This window comes from Ailuropoda melanoleuca, chromosome 6 (assembly GCF_002007445.2).
Source record: "Ailuropoda melanoleuca isolate Jingjing chromosome 6, ASM200744v2, whole genome shotgun sequence".
NCBI lineage: Eukaryota > Metazoa > Chordata > Mammalia > Carnivora > Ursidae > Ailuropoda > Ailuropoda melanoleuca.
The window spans coordinates 18,830,478-18,853,085 of record NC_048223.1 but is presented as its reverse complement, the minus strand read 5'-3'; the positions used below and the strand labels follow the sequence as shown (position 1 = coordinate 18,853,085).

General features: G+C 36.5%; 1 protein-coding gene across 1 annotated transcript; it reads left to right on the top strand.

Annotated features, from left to right (window-relative positions):
• Nucleotides 1–5,039: 5,039 nt before the first annotated feature.
• DAZL (deleted in azoospermia like) lies at nucleotides 5,040–22,147 on the top strand. The gene is made up of 11 exons (XM_019795443.2): nucleotides 5,040–5,291; nucleotides 11,797–11,943; nucleotides 12,201–12,292; nucleotides 12,863–12,914; nucleotides 13,335–13,398; nucleotides 13,489–13,628; nucleotides 15,235–15,306; nucleotides 16,023–16,073; nucleotides 17,063–17,176; nucleotides 18,302–18,400; nucleotides 22,094–22,147. The coding sequence occupies exons 1-11, from the start codon at nucleotides 5,289–5,291 to the stop codon at nucleotides 22,145–22,147; spliced, it is 888 nt and encodes a 295-aa protein (XP_019651002.1). The 5' UTR covers nucleotides 5,040–5,288.
• Nucleotides 22,148–22,608: the final 461 nt, after the last annotated feature.

Genomic DNA, 22,608 nt, shown 5'->3' with positions numbered 1-22,608 from the left:
TTTAGGTGTTGCATGAATAAACTATTACGCACATACTAGGGTTCAAGGGGAAAAAGCAGGGCTTAAGCAGCATTGCTCAGTGGGCAGACATCTGTGCAAGTATGCACAAGTGTACTGGAGGTGTATGCTGCTATGCTGGGCCATGTGAATACAGGCCCAATAGAAGCTGAGGCACCATACCTTGAGATTTGAATGGAATTGGCTCAAATTCAGCCTACATGCAGTGGGAATAGCACAATGCCTCTTCCTATCTCTCTGGGAATTCTGAGATTATGATTTATGTTTTCCACGTCACTTCTGGTGCCAAGCTTCTGTTCCTGCTGAATTACTTCATCTGTGGATTGCCCTACTGCCCAGCATGCATTCCCTGGCTATACTATGTTGCTGTAGACAGGGAAAAGGGACCCCTTCCTTGATATCCCTCACAAAACACCACTGGCACAAAGCTTTTGTGTACGTAATAGAATCTTACTAAAGGTTAGAAACAATAGAATGGCATTATGTTACCGAGTCACAGGGCAAAGATCCATAAATCTTTTACCTCTTAACCCTCTTCTTAAAAGTGCTTTGGCTGACTTCATTCATTACTGATTTCAGTCAAGGTTCTTTGTTACAAGCAATAGCCACAGAAATTTTGGCTGATTTAAGCAGGAAAGGAATCTCTCAGAGGACTGAAGAACCAGGTTGGAAGTTTGTGTCTCCAGAAATGACACACAAAATCATGCTGTGGAATCGGTCCAGTGAAGGAGCTCCAGCTGTCCCTGCTGGGCAGTGAATTACATCCCAGCTTGCACAGTTGACAAGAGTAGACAGTGCAGCTCTAACTGATTCCATGGCTGCTGCTGCTGCTGCCACCCTTCTCCAGAATGTATTCTCTATAGTCCCTGCTTTGTGGCATCATTAGTCCCCTACTCAAAATTTAAAGCAGGTGCATTTCATTGGTGTGGTGTAAGTCACATGCCCAGGTCTAGCTGCAAGAGAGGCTGGGAAAGCAGTCTCTCCCCCAAATTTGAAGGATTCTCAAATCCACCAATGCAAGTTGTTTATTGCTAATGTTCTCTGTGGCAGTGCTTCCTGAACTTTCATGTGCTTGTGAACCATCTGGAGATATTGTTGAAATGCAGCTTCTGATTCAGTAAATCTAAGGTGGGGCCTGAGATTCCACTGCACCCAGGTGATGCAAAGCTGCTGGTCTGAGGACTACACTTGGAGTAGCAAAGCTCTATAGCAAAGATTTTCAAATTTAGTTGCATATTGGAGTAACTTGAGAAACACTTTTAAAAAAAAAATATTGGTGTCTCAGTCTCATCCTCAGTTGATTTAATTGGTCTGGGTAAGGTCTGGGAATATAGACTTTTAAAAGCCTTCAGATGGGGGCGCCTGGGTGGCACAGCGGTTAAGCGTCTGCCTTCAGCTCAGGGCGTGATCCCGGCGTTGCGGGACCGAGCCCCACATCAGGCTCCTCCACTATGAGCCTGCTTCTTCCTCTCCCACTCCCCCTGCTTCTGTTCCCTCTCTCGCTGGCTGTCTCTATCTCTGTTGAATAAATAAAATCTTTAAAAAAAAAAAAAGCCTTCAGATGATTACAATGTACTCATATTGCTTCTTTCACTTCAGGCTTCAACTTCTTGTCACTTTTCAAGGTTATCTCTTTTCTCCAAATTCTCAGATTTCTACTTTTCCAGCCTTGCTTGGTTTCCCCTTTAAATTTAATTACTGTCACTTATTAGTCAGAACAATTTGACACTCTACCCTTTAGTTCCTTGGACCTAATTTTGCATACCCAAACATTAAAAGAGTTCTCCTAGCTCAGCCCTTTCCAAAAGTATGTAACCTGTTTGTCTGGAAGAATGTGATCTGAAGTGATCCATGGACAAACAGTGTTTTCAAACTTTAATATTTATTTATTTTGATATGAATTGTTAAAAAAAAGTAACACAATAAATTTTGATTTCATAAATACTACTGCTTAGGACAATGAGTCATTTTTTTAAAATTAGGGTAAATAATATAGAGAGTCAAAGCAGATACAACGAAAATCTTGAAAATGGTTTGTAAGTGAATGAAACTTGAGAGGGCTTATACTAATTATAAGCTTTCTATTAAAAATCCCAGGCTTTAGGAACACAAAAGAACTAGTAGAGGAGTCAATATCAGCCTTTTTTCCTCTCCCTTTCCTTCTAGTCTTTGGAGGATAAGGAAGCAATACAGAGATTTATTTCTGAATTTGTATGAATTATTCTACCAATCTTAATACATTGAAATGGCTACTGATTTCAATAATGGCTGCTGATCTTAAATAACAGGTTTTTTTTCTATTAAGTGAAGATTTCATAAGGTTTCAAGGAAATACCACCAACATTTGAAAAAGTCATAATCTAGACAAAAATAACTAAGAATTGAAAACTATAAGAATTGAAAATAGGTTAAATTCTTTAACCAGTTAATCTTTGACAAGAAAATGGGTGAAACATTTTTTTAAGATTTTATTATTTATTTTATTTATTTGAGAGAGAGAGAGCACACAAGCAGGGGGCAGGCAGGGAGAGGGAGAAGCAAGTTTCCCCGCCAAGGAGGGAGCCTCACATGAGGCTGGATCCCAGGACCTTGGGATCATGACCTGAGTCAAAGGCAGATGCTTAACTGATTGAGCCGCCCAGAATGCCGCCAGGTAAAACTGTTGAAAGCTCATCCACAAACCCACAAAGCCAAAAAACTCCTAAGTGGAAGAAAATTTTCAAACTGTCCTAATGACATCATTGTGACTTTTTAGAACACCAAAGCAAAATAGATCTTAACCAGAATTATATCAACAGATTTCTTGGTAGCAACAGAAACTACAAGATAATAGAGTAATATGTTCAATACTCTGAGAAAAAAAGACAATTATAAACCTAGAATTACATATGCAGTAGAATTATCTTCAATGATCAAGAGCAAAATAAGTATTTCAGGTGCGGAAAAATCTGGGCACTTAACCACATCACACTCTCATTAAAGAAAATTCTATAGAATTTACTTTAGGCATAAGGAAAAGAATCCAGACAGATCTGAGATATGCAAAGAAATGGTAAGCAAAACATTTTTACAAATGTTGGTGAGTCCAAAAACCATGATGTCTAATTTATAGAAGGAAAAGAGGATAGAACTAAAGTAATGAATAATAACAATACTTTATAAATTTGGAGGGGTTGTAGAGAGTTAAAACATCCTAAGAGCTTTGAATTATTAGAAGTGAGTAAAGACATTTATTAGTTTTAGACTTTAAGTTTACATGTTAAAATAGTAGAATCGCCTTAAACTATACATAGAGTGTACTGCTCTAAGTATATAGTGTTTTAATATTTTTCATTGTGAGTGAATCTCAAAGGGTCCTTTCTTATGAGCATCCCCGTTGAACCTTCTACGGAAACATCCCTCCAGGCTGGTTTTATATTTGTTTCTGCAAGGCATTTCAGATCCCTTGTCTGAGATCTTTTTGGGGAGCAGGAGGGGGTTGGGGAATCAATTTTTAGGTTTTGAGATTCTAACAACATGTAAGTGCTAAAAGTTAAACTTCAAACTCTTATGAAATGCAGGCAATAGGATTTCAAAATTTCATCAGAGTTAAATAATTTTTTTCTTTTCATACAGAAATGGGACAAGCTTCCTCATCTGGTTATCTACTGGGTGTTTTATATTTTCCCTAATTTACCCTTTCCCTGAGGATGATGTCTTTCAGGGACAATGGCTTTCTGTAGTGTACTCGGTTCCAGCTCCCACCTTGAGCTACTTCAAACCCTTTTCTCCTGCCCATATACTTCCGGGCCTCAGGTAGAGACTAACAACATCTTGCCCACACTTAGGATTACCAACTATCCTGGGACCTGGTTCTCTAGGGTTTGGGGTTTTTTTCAGCGCTAAAACCAGGAAAATTCAGGGCAACTAGTTGATTGGTCATCTTACACCCCAGCCCCCATACTTAGGGCTAGAGAAGAATCAGTTTAGTAACTACTCTGGTTTTCAGTTTAATTTCTGGCATCTTGAAATTTCCCTTCATTTCTTGTAGGTTTGGCTGAATATTAAAAATAAGGTTAGTTATTATTTTATCCAGCAATGCTAGGTGTTGGTAGTGGGGAAGTTTTCAGGTTACAAAAGTCCACTACTATTCCAGCTCACAAAGTAACATTTTAATGCTTTTCATCAGCACAAAAGTGAAATTTGAGGATTAAAGTCATAGCCGGTTATCCCATGAGTAAAGAATGCTGGAGTGGTTCCCAAACATGTGTGATTTGCTCCACCAACTGCTCTACAGCTGACCCTTGCTCTAGGCCTTGTTTCTCAGACCTTGAGAATGTTCTAGAATTCTCTAAGCAGGCCTAGTTTCTTCCTGTAAGCCCTAGAAAATAAATTCTTGCCCTTACAATTTAAACTCCCTGAGGAAAGAAATGTTTGCCTGTTTTCTTGAATTCTGTATCTGTAGTACTTGGCTCTAGTCAGTCAATACCATCAACACATTTCTTGGAACTAGTGAACACTGACCAACTTGGCCTGCCCTATCTGGTGTTTCTTCCATCCAACTCCATCTACGTCAAACTTGGCAGAAAAGCGCCCAAGTTTGCGGACTTTAAGGGTCTCCTTCTTTATTGTTTATAGACTTGATTCTATTTTCTATTTCTGTAGGCTTTTAATCGATTTGGGGGTCGATGATAGGGTAATCATGATCGGGCTAATCCTACGCGTTCAGGGCGCCATTTTGAAACTAGGACCTAGAAGCATTAAATTTTTTAAAAATTTTACATATTTAAAGACGCATACTCATTTCAAGTGTACCTCAAAGGCATTTTCGGGGTGACACCTGTGTCGGGGGGGGAGTGTGCCAGTCTGTTTCAGGGCGGTACTTCCCCGGCTGCCGAGGGCCGGCGCGCGCGCATCCCCTGTACACCCCCCGATCGGGGAGCCGACGTCCCCCCCAAACCCCCCCCTCCCGCAAGGGGCGGGGGGCTGCCACCCATTGGCTGAGGCGTCTACCACGAGCCCCGTACCCGGCGCAGGAGCCACCTCCGGGAGCCCCGCAGGCCACGCCTCAGTTCGCCAGCGCCCCTCAGCCTCGCCGCTCAGCTCTTCGGGCTCCTCGGCCTTGCCGCTCGCCATTGATTTTCCTCAGACCTCTGACTTTAATCCCTTTGCCCAGTCGAAGCCGGGCAGCGCCACGAGCAGAGCCAACAGCAACCCCAAGAGTGGTGCCTGAAGCGCAGCCTCCGCTCCTCCTCGAGCCCCACCAGCGGGAACTGCTAGCTGCCGCCATCATGGTGAGTTGAGGAAAAGGCCTGAAGGGTACACGCCGGGCTGAGTGCTCCCGGGGGACGGAAACCCGGCTTTTTAGCGCGGCGCAAGAGGGGGCTGAAAGCGGGGTCACTCCGCCTCACTGTTTCTGGGTGCACCACAGACAAGGCCTGAGAGAGGCGGGTGAGGAGGCCCAGAGGGTTGGAGGAGGGGCGGGCTGCCCGCGGGTGTCGTGGTGGGGTCGGCCCTGAGGACTCGGTGTCCCGCCCGCCGACCACGTGCATGGTCAGGGTCGCGGCCTTCACGACGCCCCGCCTGCCTCCCGCCAGGGCCGGCTGGGCTATGGGGGCAGCCCGCGGAGCGGGCCTCCGGGACTGGGTGGAGGGGGAACCGCGCGCCCGCCCCACCCCCACCCGGCAGGCCTCCCTTCCCCCGCTTACCTTGTGGAGAGGAGGCAGCGCGTTCTCCGCGAGATGGCGTCGGGCTGCCGCCTCCCAAACGCCTCCTGGTGTAGGCTCTTTGAGGGACTCGCCTGTTGACTTTGAGGGCCAGGGTTTCCTGGGCTAGTGGTTCCTTCCTGGCCCCCCGGATAGGGTGGGGGCCGGTTCGGGGGGGGGCAGGGCGGTGCGCTCACGCGGGGAGCCGGGCGGCAGGCGGACTGGGATTGGAGTGCCTCGGTGGCGGCCCCTGACGCTTGATCTGGTGCTGGGGGCTTCCTCGTGCGGCGACCACAGGCGGAAAACTCGCCCGACGCCATCATTACTGCACGAGGTCTGGCCGCCTATGCTCGGCGGGACCGTGGACCTGAGCTTTGCGGGGGTGGGGGGGGACACTTTTCTCCCTCCAGATAAACCAGGAACTTAAACATACCGTACATTGAGTAATACTTGCTCTTTGGGTGTACGTTTACGTGAGTTTGGGTAAATGTAGAGTTGATCACCGCAAGATGCAATTCTGAACACTTCTGACCAAACTTTACGTCACGGATGTATTATATACTATGTGGATTCATAGTATGATCATTATTATTCTCCAGTTTCAGAGCTAAAGAGAGGAAATTTATGTAGTTTATATTCCTACCTATAAATACTAAAATGAAAATGTAAAATTATATGTATTATCCTGTAATAATTTTTTGTGTTATGTCGTTATTCATGTTACTAATTACTTAATCACTGAGTTACTATAAAAAAAATTCTAGTATTTTTTTCTCTACATTTTTAGAGGAAAAGGGGGGAGATGCTAATAGCTTTTTTTTTTTCTGATTATAACTGTAGTGTATTAACTCATTTGAAAGTAATCGATGTAAGAAAACAGGTCCGTCCCAACACCTCTAAACACTGGTCAAGTTTGCTGTATGTATGCACTTCCAGATTGTTTTTATGCATGTATTTCGTGTAGATAGGTAAACTTTAATTCATAAAATTTGTACAATGCCACATAATACTATTTTATTGTATATCCTGTATCCTTCACCCAACATAGTGGACCTTATTTCAAAGATAAATTTAAAATGATTTCAAATATATAATGTTAAGGCTCTTAAGATTATGTCATTACTTATTTTTATTAAATATCCTTATAATGAATACTTTTTCTGTATAAAAACAATACTGTGGTAAGTAAATGTGTGCAAATGTTTTGGCATACTTATTCCATTAATTCCTTGAAATTAATTGCCAGGAGTGGAAACCAACTGGGTGAAAGGATTATGCCCATTTTATAATAATTTTAAATTATAGTATATCTTTCCAAGTTACTCTTAATGGAACAGGTATCAGTGTGTATTCCCACTGTATATACAGTCATCTCTTCTCCACAGTCTTCCAATGAGATTTATTATACTTTTTAAAGTTGCCAATCTAATAGCTGGAAAATATGTTTTGATATGGCTTTTGTTTAGGATCATTAATGAAGTTGAAGTCATTAGCTTTCAAAATTTCTTTTTTATAAATTCTTAATGCACCTTTCTTTTGGGATATTTATCTTTAAGGATTTATAAGAACTCTTACTAATTCTTCATTTACAGCGGTAATTAAGAGTTGCCTTTATTTCCTAATTTCAGTGGAAATGGCTGTTTCATTTTAAGCCTGATGTTAGCTTAAAATTACATCAACAGAGAAGAAGATTCTTCCCTATTACTTAGGTTTTTGAAAACCGAAAAATGAATGCTGTATTTTATAAAATGCTTTTTCATTGGTGAGTTACAGTACTAGATTTCCTAAGAATGAACCATCCTTGAATTTTCAATATGAACTGTGTTCTTAATTGTATGTTTTTTAGATACTGCTGGAATTTTGCATCTTTGTGTTAGGGAGAGAGGCGGACCATTTTGATAAGGTTTTGTTATTTGGGTGTTAGTTTTGTAAAATGAATTGAGTAATACTCTTTTCCCCTCTTTTCTCTGGAATTTTTTTCAATTAAAGTGAATTAACCAACGTGGAACTTAAACTCCTAACCCCAAGATCAAGAATCAGACACTCCACCAACTAAGCTAGCCAGGCACCCCTGAATTTTTTTTCTCCTACATTGTCTTTCATCTACCATTGTTTCTGTCTTGGTGTCCTCCACACACACACACGCACACCTACACATGCACAAATAATCTGTTTCTTTACAGTTTGAAAAAACTCCCAGTGAAACTAAGCTAAGAATCAAGTATTCTTTCCTTTCCTAAGATTGTTTTTTAAAATTGACATTTTTCTAGAAAGTTGGCCATTTCATCAAGATTTCCAAATTTACTCCAGAGAGTTTTTACATAGCATTGTCTTATAATCTGTGGTCATATCACCTTTTTCAAGACAAATGTATATTTTTGCTTTCTTGCAATTTTTCTTGCTTAGCTTTGTTTATTGTTTGGATTTCCCCCCCATAAGAGTCCACTCTGGGATTTACTTAGGAAGTTTTATTCTGATTTCTATTTCCTATTTCCTTTTAGCTTTTCTCTTTATTAGCTATTTCTTCTGTGGATAGAACTCTGATGACTACAAATTAGACCTTTTTTTGTGATCAGTTATAGATAGATTACTTAGTTTGCTTGTATGTAAATATAATAGTTGAATTAAATAATGTTAGCTGACAGCCCAGGAGCTTTAGTAATGATACAGGTATTTTTCAGCTTTTAGTTATTTTTGTCATTTCGTTAACTAAGTATAACAGAATATATTACTGTAAATAGCAGTGATGAGAGTTGTGTGTATGATGGCCTCCAAGTTCCCCCCTACTTAATATCCTAGCATTACTCATCTCAAAACCCACCAACTCACTTGAAGGTATAATTAAGAAAAATAATTACTTATCATGTTAAATTCACCTTAAATATATTTTCTGTAAACTATTGATGGTTAAGATTAATACTTTAATCTTAATACTTAATACCATATTTTTGCTTTAGTCTTAGCATTTATTTGTGGAGTATTTTTAGCAGTAGTTTGAAAGTATTAAAGGTTGTTTATTGGTTGTGGATGTTGTATATATAAATTATAATTATATGTAAATGTACACAGTAGAGGCTTAAAAATCCCTGATCAGTCTTCTTTAAATGGATGGAGTACTTTACTTACTTTGTTAGCTTTGAGTGCCCCCTCCTGGCTGAGGACTAAGACAGGATCGTGCCTTAAGATGTTAAGACACCAGTAAAATAATTTGATGAATATTACATTTAATTCCTCAATTAACCAAAAAGTGAATTTCAATAAAGCAGTCACAAACCAAACTTCCTGTAATATGTAGTGGATTCCCTACCCCACAAATTACTGCTTAGTGTCTCAAGTATTCATTTTACTTCTGTAAATAGAATATGAGAATTAGAACTTTGCTTTTCAATTCTGGACACACTGTCACAGGGCTTCTCAACCATGACTCTATTCACATTTTAGGACAGGTAATTTCTTGTGGGAAGCTGCTTTTGTATTATAGGATGTTTACTGTATCCTTAGCCTCTACCACCAGATATGAGTATCTCTTAGTTGTGACAACCAAAAATGTGCTTGGACCACAAAATCTCCCCTGGTTAAGAAGTAATACATTATCATAAATAATTATAATCTGGCACAGTTTTCTGGCCTGACATTATACACCTCCAAATTAAAATACATTCATCCATTGTCATTCACAGGCAGATAATACTAAATAGTTTGTCAAATAGAAACTGTCTAAAGTTCAACCACAGATAAAGGGGAAATTGAGAAGGAGAAAAGAAAATGTATAAGAATTTCAGAACCACTGTTTTGTTTTATTTGTCTTGGACTTTTGAAAGAGCTAACTGAAAAGGATTCTAAGTTGTAGTGAAGGGAAACCTAGTCAGGTTTCAATAGTTCAAAATATGTGGCTTATGTAATATAGTCCCACTAGAAAAAACTAAAATTAGGAAACTAAAAACAAAAAATGGAAAAACTTCAGAAAGAGGTTTTCATGTTACTTCATTATCATGAAATACTACTATACTATAGTTACAGGAAAGAATTAGGAAGTACCCAAATAGAAACACGTAAAAGTAAGTACAGTTGACTCTTGAACAATGCAGAGGTTAGGCACGCTGACCCCATCTCCATCCACACAAACCCAAAAGTCAGCATATAATTTTTGCCTCCCCCAAAACTTAACTGCTAGTAGCCTACTGTTGACGAGGAGCCTTACTAATAACATAAACCATTGATAAACACAATTTGCATGGATTATATATATGGATTATATGCCATATTTTTACAATAAAATAAGAGAAAAAAATGTTAAAATTATAAGGAAGAGAAAAATGCATTTACAGTACTGTACTGTATTTTTAAATATATCTCTGAATAAGTGGACCTGGACAGTTCAAATCCATGTTTTCAAGGTTCAATTATATGTGCATAAATTAATAGAGAAAAACCAAAACACATTTGGTGATTTGATAGTTTTGATTTCATCTCTAATTAGTAAACAATTTGTAGAATCTTACATTTATCAGTAACTTCTAGCATCTAACAAAATAGGAATTCTACCTACTTTAGTATTGTTATGAATTTCTATAAAAATTACTGTGCTTGCCTGTTAAAAAATATGTATCAGTTGTTTTTTTGTCCTTGTTTTTCTCCATAAGAGGAAGTATAACAGGTTTATCTCTCTTGCAGCCCTTTGTATTTTCCTCTTACAATCAGTAGGCGCTTCATAAATGAACTCTAAATAAGTGGATGCGCCATAAACTAGTTCCTCGAAGTTCCAGTTGAAATTAGTTGTTAATGAATAAAACATCTACAAAATAAATAAGTAAATAGTAAAACCAGGAAAGAAAATTTTTAACCTATTGGAAATAAATTCAAATAACAAGACACTAACTTATATTGGCATACCACATTATACTTTACAAGATGAATTCACAGATGTTATCTCACTTCATTCTCAAAGCAATTTTCCCACATATAAACAGCTGCCAAGTAAGTGGCTTATAACCTGGTAAGGGACATGAACCTAGATCTCCTGACTAAATCAGTTTTTTTTCACTATACTGTACTACTTTTCCAACATATATATTACCAGTAAATTTTGCTTCAGGAAAGTTTACATTGATCTTAGTATGGAAAGACTAGAGTTCTGAATCAGAATCCAGAAAAATAATGAGTTTCATGTGTGGTTCTCTTTATCTGAAAATAAAGATAGTATCATTTATTTCTATCAGCCCTCTGTGAAAATTAGAATTATCAGTGGGATTGATTTGGTGTTATTGAAGAAGAAAAATGTCATTTGAAAAGATGCTTTGAACACCCTAGCACTAGAGGAAAGGATTATAAGCCTTTTTTAGCAGGAGCTATGATATGTGAGCAAATAATATTTTCATGACCATTTCCAAAATAAACTCATACTAACACATGGAGTATTTAATTATAAAATCTGTGTTAATTTTGGTGACTAGAAAGAGGAGGCAGAGCAAATCGGTTTAAATCTTTGATGTGTGTTTTTATTGCAGATTTTTTAAAAGTTCGTTCATGTTTTTCAAAGATTTCCCATGCTTTATAATAAGGTACTCAGTAAAGTGAAAGTATGCTTACTGGCATATAACAGGATGACTTTAATAACTATTTTTACAAATCTGAGCTTTCCAGTTCACAACTCAGTATAAAGTCAGTTTTCTACTTTACGTGAGCGATGATGAGCAGCACTGGTTTTAAGAAGGTACTTTTTGTTAAAATTTCATGCTGATCTACTCTTACTTGAATTGATTTGATTTTTAGAGAGGGGGCGGTTAGGAAGGGGTAGAGGGAGAGAGAATCTCAAGCAGGCACCACACACAGCAAGGAGCCGACATGGGGCTCAATTTCACGACCCTGAGATCATGATTTTACTGATTAAGCAACTCGGGTATCCCTAAATTTTAATCCTAAGGTATACCTTATTTTTAATCCTAAGCCTGAATTGAGTTGTATTGCTGGCCAATTTACTATAAATGTAATTTTTATGAAAATATTTTATATTTTAAATACAAATATTATATTTCATATCTTGTATGGTTTTTGCCTGAATGTCAAGTGATGCTATCTACTTTCCAAATTACAGTCTGCTGCAAATCCTGAGACTCCAAACTCAACCATCTCCAGAGAGGCCAGCACTCAGTCCTCATCAACTACAACCAGCCAAGGCTATGTTTTACCAGAAGGCAAAATCATGCCAAACACCGTTTTTGTTGGTGGAATTGATGTTAGGGTATTGTATTCCTGTTTTATTTATTTAAAAAAATATTTAGTGAGTAATGGGTTTTGGGCCCTGTTGTAAACATAAGGTTTTTTGGTATTTCATGCTGGTTTGGAATTGGTTTTATGTTTAACCTATATAGACTAAAAGTATCTTTGACGAAGATTTGCAGGTGGTTTGGGGATACTTAGGGGAGATATTTCCACATCTTCAAATCTTTATAGTATAATTGAAAATTTTGAATGCTGAAGTCAAATTCTTCTTCATAGATGGATGAAACTGAAATTAGAAGTTTCTTTGCTAGATATGGTTCAGTAAAAGAAGTGAAGATAATCACGGATCGAACTGGTGTGTCCAAAGGGTGAGTAAAACATGGTCTGTATGAAGATATAAAATAACTGAGCTGTAGTATCTATGTAGAGTAACATGGAAGAATTCAAAATCTGTGTTCTTACACTTGCGTAAATTTGTTGTTTTGTTCCTTTCTTTCATATGAAGGATAACATTTTGTTGTCATCTCTTCTATTTAGTTATTTTCACAGTGTTTTTATGTAAATATTTCTCATCTTCATTTATTTTACTCAAGTGGATTAATCAGTTTTATCAAAAAGTTGTTTTCTTCATGTATTATACAGTATCTTTAATTTTAACCGTCTCACCTTAGATAATAAATTCAGGTTCAGAGATACGAATTTTCTGTTAACAAATGATGTCCTACACTACATTAATCTTCACACATTCTGACATAGATCATGGGAAGAAAACAAAAAGCAGTAATATTTATGGAGGATCGATCACGTACACCTAGCAAATATTTGTCTCAGTATATTCTTCATTCTTTATCATTATCACTCTGTCAATTATTTCATGGAATATTAGTTTTGTACTGTTATGCTGGTGATTTTTATACATTATTTATCTGTTTTTCTAGCTATGGATTTGTTTCATTTTATAATGATGTGGATGTGCAGAAGATAGTAGAAGTAAGTAATCTTGTGGCAAAGTCTCTTAATTAGCTTAAGGATGAAGTGTTGTTTGAGTCCTGAATATATATAGCCTTGTATAAAATATAAAAATAAACTTCCTGTTTGAAAACCAAACCTAGAATAATCTTATGTAACTTGTCAGATCTGTTTATTTGTATTTGGACATCTGGCTTCATGAACTAGAGACAGGAAAGATTTTAGACAGAATGCAAATTTTTTTAATCAAATTCCAAGACTCTTTTCAACACTTGAGTGGTGAGGTTAAGGTAGCTTCATGCTGATAAATTTTGATTGTGTATGTTGTTACTATTGATCTTCTTTGATGGTAGGAATTTTAGAAGACCTGGGGTGTTTACCAAAGTCTTGAAATTAAAGACTTTGAAAGTGATTTTAGTTTTGTTACTGTTTTATTTTCAGTCACAGATCAATTTCCATGGTAAAAAGCTGAAACTGGGACCTGCAATCAGGAAACAAAATTTATGTGAGTAAAGACAAGAGTTGTTCTTTTTGACATGTGTAACTTTTCAGAAAACTAAAAGTGGGCTTTGTTTTCATTTTATTCTTTAAAAAGGTGCTTATCATGTGCAGCCTCGTCCTTTGGTTTTTAATCCTCCTCCTCCACCACAGTTTCAGAGTGTCTGGAGTAATCCAAGCACTGAAACTTATATGCAGCCTCCAACCATGATGAATCCTATAACTCAGTATGTTCAGGTAAGAATTACCTATATTCTTCTTTCTTTTTTCCTTTTTTTAATGGTATTGGAGATTTTATTGATGGGGACACCTTAAAAATAAGCCAGTCTAACTTTTACTCTCTGTGAAATAAGGAATTGTGGAATTTCCATAATAAGTGATAATACTTTCTGTTTGAGTATTTTGAGTGATGGGAAGGAAATCTGTTACTTCTGTTAGAAATCTTTGGTTCTTAAGTTTTGTTCCTTTATACCAAGCTAAAACCTGCTTCTATATAGTTTGTAAACCTTTATCTTAGAACTGACCTCTGTACCCACATAGAACATACTCATCCATTTTCCCCACCACGTGATAGCTCCTAAAATATTCGAAGGCAGCTTTCCTCATAGGTTTGCCTGGTTTATTCTTCTCTAAGTTTGGCAGTTCTGGTTATTCTCTATTTGCAGTGATTTTCAGATGTCTTCTCATACAGATTCATGACTTCTGGATGTATTCTGGTTCTAGAATGGATAGGTTTCTGAAGACAACTATATTTGTAAATTCTCTGCATTTGTGGCATATAATTTTGTTTGGTCCTGGTTTCCTTAATATTTGAAATGGGATTTGGAATACTCACTATCTCCTAGTGGTGATGAATAACAGTGATTTTTTTTAATTTTACTTTCTTCAGTTTGAAAGACATTTTATTTGCAGGAAAGAGAAATAGTAGTGAAGTAGTTCTGTAGTATCTCTCCTTTGTTTACATTTTTCATCTATATGAAATGTGGGGTATATATTTGTTATTTTCCTTGCTCTAAACATGATTTGAAGAAAATCCCTACTTGTTCCTAACACTGTGAGGTATTACTTGAGTCTATTCATGTATAATATTACAGAGATGATTTCAATCAATAAATATTATTGAAAGATGTAAGATATTCTGTTATTTTTTTCAGTTTTAGGTTAAATATGGCCTTTAACTTGTAGAAGTGAAATACAGAAAGAGCCATAAAGAGTGTGGGAGGACTACACATTGACTACATATTACCCCCAAAGAAATACAAAATTGCTTTAAAATGTTTTAGCAAAGAAATAACAAATGTATTAATGTAACTTAAACATGGAAATCTATTCTAATAGAGCTTTATCACCAGTATAAGGAAGAAACTTTTTAGTGGGGATAAATATACAAGTAAGATAAACATAGATGGGCAAAGTCGTCACTTCCTTCATTTATCTCTTCCTCCTCCCCACCCAAAAGACTAACATTTCTTCATGAAGCCAAACACTTCAATAGAATTCTACATTTGTGTATAGAAAAATAAAATTTCTGGGGCGCCTGGGTGGCACAGCGGTTAAGTGTCTGCCTTCCGCTCAGGGCGTGATCCCGGCGTTATGGGATCGAGCCCCACATCAGGCTCCTCTGCTATGAGCCTGCTTCTTCCTCTCCCACTCCCCCTGCTTGTGTTCCCTCTCTCGCTGGCTGTCTCTATCTCTGTCGAATAAATAAATAAAATCTTAAAAAATAAATAAATAAATAAAATTTCTTTGTTTTCATACTTTGGTTCTATTAGGAATAATACTTTTTTCTAATTTTCAAGAATTTTCCTTGTTAATGAGTTCTTTGTATAAACTTTATTCTCAGGCATATCCTCCTTATCCAAGTTCACCTGTTCAGGTCATCACTGGATATCAGCTGCCTGTATATAATTACCAGGTAATTTAAGAGGGAACAACATGATTTACTTTGGAATATTATTGAGGCCTTTATTTATATAAATTTCTCCAGTAGTTTATCATTTAAACTAGTTGAGTATGCTTAAAATAAGGGAAAAAGAATTAGTCTAGAATTAGGACCTTCAATTATTTGGAAAAAAGGGAACGAAATTTTGACAGGAATATACTTAGCACAAAGTTTTCTCTTGTACTATCTTATAAGATTTGCCGTCCTCTTCTATAGTCAAATAGCTGAAACATTCAGACTGACTTTTGCCAGTTTTTCTAGTGGGTTAGGTCAAAATAAAATGAGTACTCAAGTCTTAGAGCATTCAATTCCAATTATATTTGGTAGTGTTTATTTCAGTTGACTACTACAAGGTAGTAGTTCTCTGAATTTCTACCACAGATAGGACCGTATCTGTGACCCATGACCATTATATATGGTGATAAATTCAAAGAGCTATTGTCTTTGAATTTTTCTGAAAGCCAACACAGAAAATTGAGAAAAAGTTAGGGTTTATATATGAAAGTAACCCTCAGGTATTAGAAACATAAAGTACTTCTTTCCTCCATTATATTTCTTTTACTACAAGTTCAAGAATCCAGCTTGATAAATACCTCAACATTGTCTATCCTTCACATTTGTGAAAATATATAAGAATGGTTAACTAATTGTTACTGCCTTTCTCTCTCTCTCTCTCTTTTTTTTTCAAGATGCCACCACAGTGGCCTGCTGGAGAACAAAGGAGTTATGTTATACCCCCGGTAAGGTGAATTAGCCAAACGTACTTCCTTTTATTTTTTTATTTACTTATTTATTTTTGAAGAGGGAGAGAGAGTGGAGGGGCAGAGGGAGAGGGAAAGAGAAACTTAAGCAGGCTCCACGCCCATTGCAGACCAGATGCGGGCCTCAGTCTCACAACCCCAAGATCATGACCCAAGCCAAAATCAAGAGTCAGACATTTAACAGACTGAGATACCCAGGCACCCATTCCTTTTCCTTATTTTAAAATATTTTCTTATTTTAACTATTAAATGTTTCTTGGCCTTGTGCCACCTCATGTATTCCTAGACATATTTTTAAATTCCCTTTCACATTATGTGTTATGTTTTATTAATTTCTTGTCAATTCAAGTATGTTCTTCAATGCGAGAAACTGCTTTTTGTTTCTCAGATTGTTCTTATATGCTTAAGCCAATGGCTTCTCTGCATACAACAGGTGCTAAATTATATATAATCTAAGAAAGGTAGTCTTCATACCTGTGCCAATTCTAATTCAATGAATTTGGAATTAGTATTGAAACTGTCTCTTGTTTTCTACCCATAAAAAAATCTGTTAAAGAGAAGCAAATGTTTCGCTGTTAATACTGCTATATGAGAAATAAAACAAAAGAGGCTGTTAGCTCTAAAACACTTGAGTCTTTACCTTTTATCAGGATTGGACCTTTGAGTGATAGAACTTGAGTTGAAATTCTCATGCACTGGGAGATTCTCATTCTATTACTACATGTTGGAGTTTCTTTTTCTTAAAGCCCTTCTAATCTGATTTTGTTTAAGTTCAGAAGACTTTTCAAATAAAAGACTGCCTTAGTGCATTTCAGCTATTCAGTTTAAAGTTTCTGAAATAATGTAAATTGAACTTCAACACAACCCACATTTAAATGCTCAATATAAGCTCCCCTATTTTGAAGATCAGATTGTTTAGAAATGTATCTAATGTACATCTCTTTAATTATACTTTTATCATAATATAGGCTTATACTGCTGTTAACTACCACTGTAATGAAGTTGATCCAGGAACAGAAGTTTTGCAAAGTGAATGTTCAGTTCATGAAGCTACTTCATCCTCAGGAAATGGCCCACAAAAGGCAAACATCTAATTTTGTTTATTGATATTTATATTTTCACAATTATTTTTTGAAGTTTTAATAATGGCCCTTTGAGATGCAAGCATCTTTTTTCAAATTGAAATATGGAAGCCAAAAATTACAGAGCTTAAGTAACTGACTAATAATTTGGCAGTTTTTATAAAAGCTGATGAAATTTCAGGTACCCCCAAGCTTTCAGTGTTTACAAAGTTTCTGATTCAGTAGTCCTTTTCTTTCTTATATTTTTACTGTTTTTAAAACCATACGTTAATAACTATTAACATAATTTGGTGGAATGCAGTAGACAGGTTTCCTCAAGAATCCACTCTTCAAAAGAGAGAGGAGTATGAATTATGCCTATCTTTTTTTTTTACCCGTTTAAACATTTTCTTAATTAAATAGTAATACACAATTATTTATGGTATTTTCTTCATAACATTATATATGGTAGCAGCTCTCAAGAGTGGTGGAGTCACTAGTGATAATTGAAATACTGAAATAGGTGGAGTTGCTGCTTCTTTTTTAATCATTAGAACAAATTCCTTTACTAACAGTGCTCTCTTCACTGTTCATATGTTTTTCTTGAGTGGGTGGGAATGTGGAAGTAGTTGATGCGATAGGAATGTGGGTAATAACATTGAAGATTTCCCATTGGATTGTGTGAACTTTGTCCTTGTGTTTCTCAGTGGAAGAAAATGTTGAGAACTACTCTACTATAGAGTAAAAAAAAAAATTCTTGATTTGAGTGATGATTAAAATAGTTATAATTATCAAATTTCATCCTGGATATTTTTTCTTGGAATGTTGGAAGTTTACGGTTTCTTATCTTAACAGGAAAGATTAAAGAGCCTTAAGCAAATAGATGAGGGCTTTACTAAATTGAGCTTTACAACCAGTACTCTATCAATAAAATTCTAAAATATTTTAAAAATTTGATAAAAAGTTGCATATTAAGTGACATGTAATAAATTACATGAAAATATCGTGAATTACATAATGGTATTTTATGGATTTGTAAGAATTCTTTAGAAAGGAGTACATGTATTCAGTTTTCTTTAAAAAGCTTGTTAAAGTGAGTAAAATGAATAGACTTTAGATTACTGAAAATACTTCCCTTTTTTTCAGAAATCTGTGGACAGGAGCATACAGACTGTCGTATCTTGTCTATTTAATCCAGAGAACAGACTGAGAAACTCTCTTGTTACTCAAGATGACTACTTCAAGGTATGAAAGGAATAGTATACAGGATAAAAAGCATATTTGTCACTTAGGAAGCATCTTTTTTTCCTGTGGTATATACATTTTGAGATTACATAGAGCATTTAATTGAACCCTTGGCATTTGACTGTAACTCAGAAGACTTCTGTGAGTGTTTTACCTGGCTATTTTATGCTGCTAAAACCTTGATACAGTGTAGTTTGTCCTTAGGGAAGAAACCTTTAGCAGAAGCTTATAATTGAAAAGGTTGTGAAAGAAGAGAGTTGAAAGAGAATATTGGCTTGACCAAATGGAAAAAGAGGATATTTTAGGTACACAAAGCAGAACACACCTTGGTGATACCTCAGGTTGAGTTTCATACCACTGCTATAGGGTCAATATGCAATAAAGGAAGTCAAATGAATTTTTTTTGTTTACCAGTACATATAAAAGTTATGTTTACACTGTATTGTAGTCTTATGAAGTGTACAATAGCATTATATCTAAAAAACAGTATACATACCTTAATTAAAATATACTTTATTGCTAAAAAATGTTGTCATTGGAGCTTTCAGCGATTCAGAATCACTGATCAAAGATCACCATAACAAATAATAATACAATGTGAAATATTAAGAGAATTACCAAAATATAACACAGAGACACAAAGGGAGCAATTGCTATAGGAAAAATGGTGCCAGTAGACTTTAAAGTCACTCTAATGGGGGAGGAATTGTGCAAAGGAAAGTTTTTTTTTTCTTGTAACAGGTTTATTGAGATGTAATCTACATACCATACAGTAAACCCATATAAAACAAAGTTCCATTTTTTAGTGTATTCAGAGTTGTGCAGTCATGACCACAATCACTTTTAGAATATTTTAATCACCCCTTTACCCATTAGTGGTTACTATTTATTTCCCCTAGTTCCTCTATCCCTAGGGAACCACTAACCTTTTTTTTTTTTTTTTTTTAAGATTTTCCTATTCTGGGCATTTCATATAAATAGAATAATACAGTATTTGACCTTTTGTGACTGGCTTTTTCACTTAGCATAATGTTTTTGAGGTTCATCAACGTTATATGTGTATCAGTACTTCATTTCTTTTTATTTATAGATATACTACCTTGTTTGTTTCCTATTTGATAGGCAGTTTGGGTTGTTTCCACTTCCTGACTATGATGAGTAATACTGTGAACATTCATGGACAAGTTATTCTGTGGACATGTGCTTTTATTTCTCTTGGGTATATACCTGGGAATGGAATTGCTGAGTAATAGTAACTACGTTTAACATTTTGAGAAATTGCTAGATTTTTTCCAAAATGACTATACCATTTAATATTCAAAGGGAAGGTTTTAACATTGCTTTGTGTCTTAAAACAGGGAAAGGAGAATAGTTTTTTTCTATGAATGGACATAGGATGAAAACTTTCAGCTTTTCTAAAAGAGTATTCTAAGGACTTCTATTTAATGCAGAAGAGTAGAGCCATAGCAGGATTAGGTTCTTACCATCTTCTCAACAGGAAGTAAAACATATTCATTTAAAGTTTTTTTTTTAATGATTTTTTATTATATTATGTTAGTTACCATACAGTGCATCCCCGGATTCCTATGTAAAGTTCGATGCTTCATTAGTTGCGTATAACACCCAGTGCACCATGCAATACATACCCTCCTTACTACCCATCACCAGCCTATCCCATTCCCCCACCGCCCTCCCCTCTGAAGCCCTCAGTTTGTTTCTGAGTCCATAGTCTCTCATGTTTCATTCCCCCTTCTGATTACCCCCCCTTTCTTTATCCCTTTCTTCCCCTACCGATCATCCTAGTTCTTATGTTCCATAGATGAGAGAAACCATATGATAATTGTCTTTCTCTGCTTGACTTATTTCACTTAGCATTATCTCCTCCAGTGCCGTCCATGTTGCAGCAAATGTTGAGAACTCGTTCTTTCTGATAGCTGAATAATATTCTGTTGTATATATGGACCACAGCTTCTTAATCCAGTCATCTGTTGAAGGGCATCTTGGCTCCTTCCACGATTTAGCTATTGTGGACAATGCTGTTATGAACATTGGGGTGCATATGGCCCTTCTCTTCACTACGTCTGTATCTTTGGGGTAAAAACCCAGTAGTGCAATGGCTGGGTCATAGGGTAGCTCAATTTTTTTTTAAGATTATTTATTTATTTATTTGAGAGAGAGACAGCCAGCGAGAGAGGGAACACAAGCAGGGGGAGTGGGAGAGGGAGAAGCAGGCTCCCTGTGGAGGAGCGCGATGTGGGGCTCTATCCCAGGACCCTGGGATCATGCCCTGAGCCGAAGGCAGACGCCCAACAACTGAGCCACCCAGGCGCCCCTCATTTAAAAGTTTTAACATTTGTTCTCTTATATTATTATACATAGTATAATTTAAAAGGAAAGAACTAGGATTATATGGCAGCCTATCTTGCCCAAAGTTCTCAAGGTTAAATAGGTAGTACTTAAATGATTTGTTTGCAAAGCAGAAAGTAGTCTTTATTTATTTTTAAAGATTTTATTTATTTATTTGACAGAGGGAGACAGAGAGAGAGAANTTTCTTTTGGGGGGGGGGGGGGGGGGGACACAAGCATGGGAGTGTGAGAGGGAGAAGCAGGCTTCCCGCTGAGCAGGGAGCCAGATGCGGGGACCTGAGCCTAAGGCAGACCCTTAACACCTGAGCCACTCAGGCGCCCCAGAAAGTAGTCTTTAAACTTGAGTTTTCACCTGGTATTAGGCAAAAACCTTACTTTGAACCTTCAATTTTCTGTTTCTCTAGATCAGGAGTCAAAAGTTGGTAGTCTGAAGTTGTCTGGTATCTAGACCTATTTTGATTAGCTAAATGTTGTTGTTGTTTTAATTGAATTTGAATGCATTGAGGCAGGGTATACACTGTTTCCACGTTGTCTTTAAAATCTTTCACATCCTACCTGATCTCTGAAGATACTTGAGTTTGTGACCACTTTTCTGGGTTTTAACCTAAATAGGATATTATCTTGTTGACAGATTGCAAAATTTCCAGAAGCCACTCTTCTTTATATGACAACTGAGTTTAATCTCTAGGAAAAGGGCACAGTTAAGCTCTTAGAGAAAAGAAAATACCATCTTGTTATTAGTAGTTCACTCTACTCCATTCCTTTTTGTAAGGCCTTTACTTCCTAATATCTGCACATCTGCAAGCGACATAAAGTGAAAGATTTTGCATATATTTTTTATTTACTCTTCATTTCCTAAAGAATGATATGTCTTCATCACAGGTTAAGGATATGACTTTAAATATGCCAAAATTTTTGGTTTTTTTAACCTAAAAGCATAGCATTTCAGTTTGAAGTGGAATGCTGTACTCGAGCTGTGATTTGTACCAGATGCACTTCTGTTTGTAAAAACAGTACTTTTAATATGTTTTCCACGAGCTGTCTTTGGGGGCGTCACTGCCAAATCATTAATTAAGAGTTCGTAAAATGGTATCGACTCCCAAGTCCTCTGTTTCTGAGTTTACTGAGATTTCTTTTTAAATTATCGAATAAAACTAGTCATTTGTTATCTTAAAGTTCAGGAATGCTTCCCAGACAGGATCACTTTTCTCTTGTTATATATAGTTTTTTTAAACCTAGAATAAATGCTTTGTAGCTATCTTTTGGTCATAGCAATAATGCAAAATTTGCAATGAAGTAAAAAAGGACTATTTCTGTCTTTTGTAGGATAAAAGAGTGCATCACTTTAGAAGAAGTCGAGCAGTGCTTAAATCTGTTTGATCCTCTCTGCTAACTTTCTAGTCTCATGGGAAGTTGCTGGTTTTGAATATTAAGAAGAGACTGAAAGTTTTCACTCTTATAGAAATTTAATTCCGAATTTTGATAACTCAACACTCAGACTTTCTTACGTAAGTTGTATTAATACAATTGCCTAGTTTTATTTTACATTGAAAATGTTCTTCATTAGATGTTAATTTAGAAGCTGGTTCTATGTTCAATATATAGTTGAGAGTAAGAAATAATTGAGACTAATAGGAATAACTTTAACATTTATCTGTAAGGATTTTTTTAATTGAAATTGACATTTTAAGAGTTTAAAAACAGTTTCTGATTTGCAGGAAATTAGAAAACCTATTTTGAAAGGTCAGAATTTTGATAGTTTGAATTCAAGCATTTCACTTCTCCAACAAATACCTGTGAACAGTACAATATTTACAGTATTGTTCTTTACATTTATGATT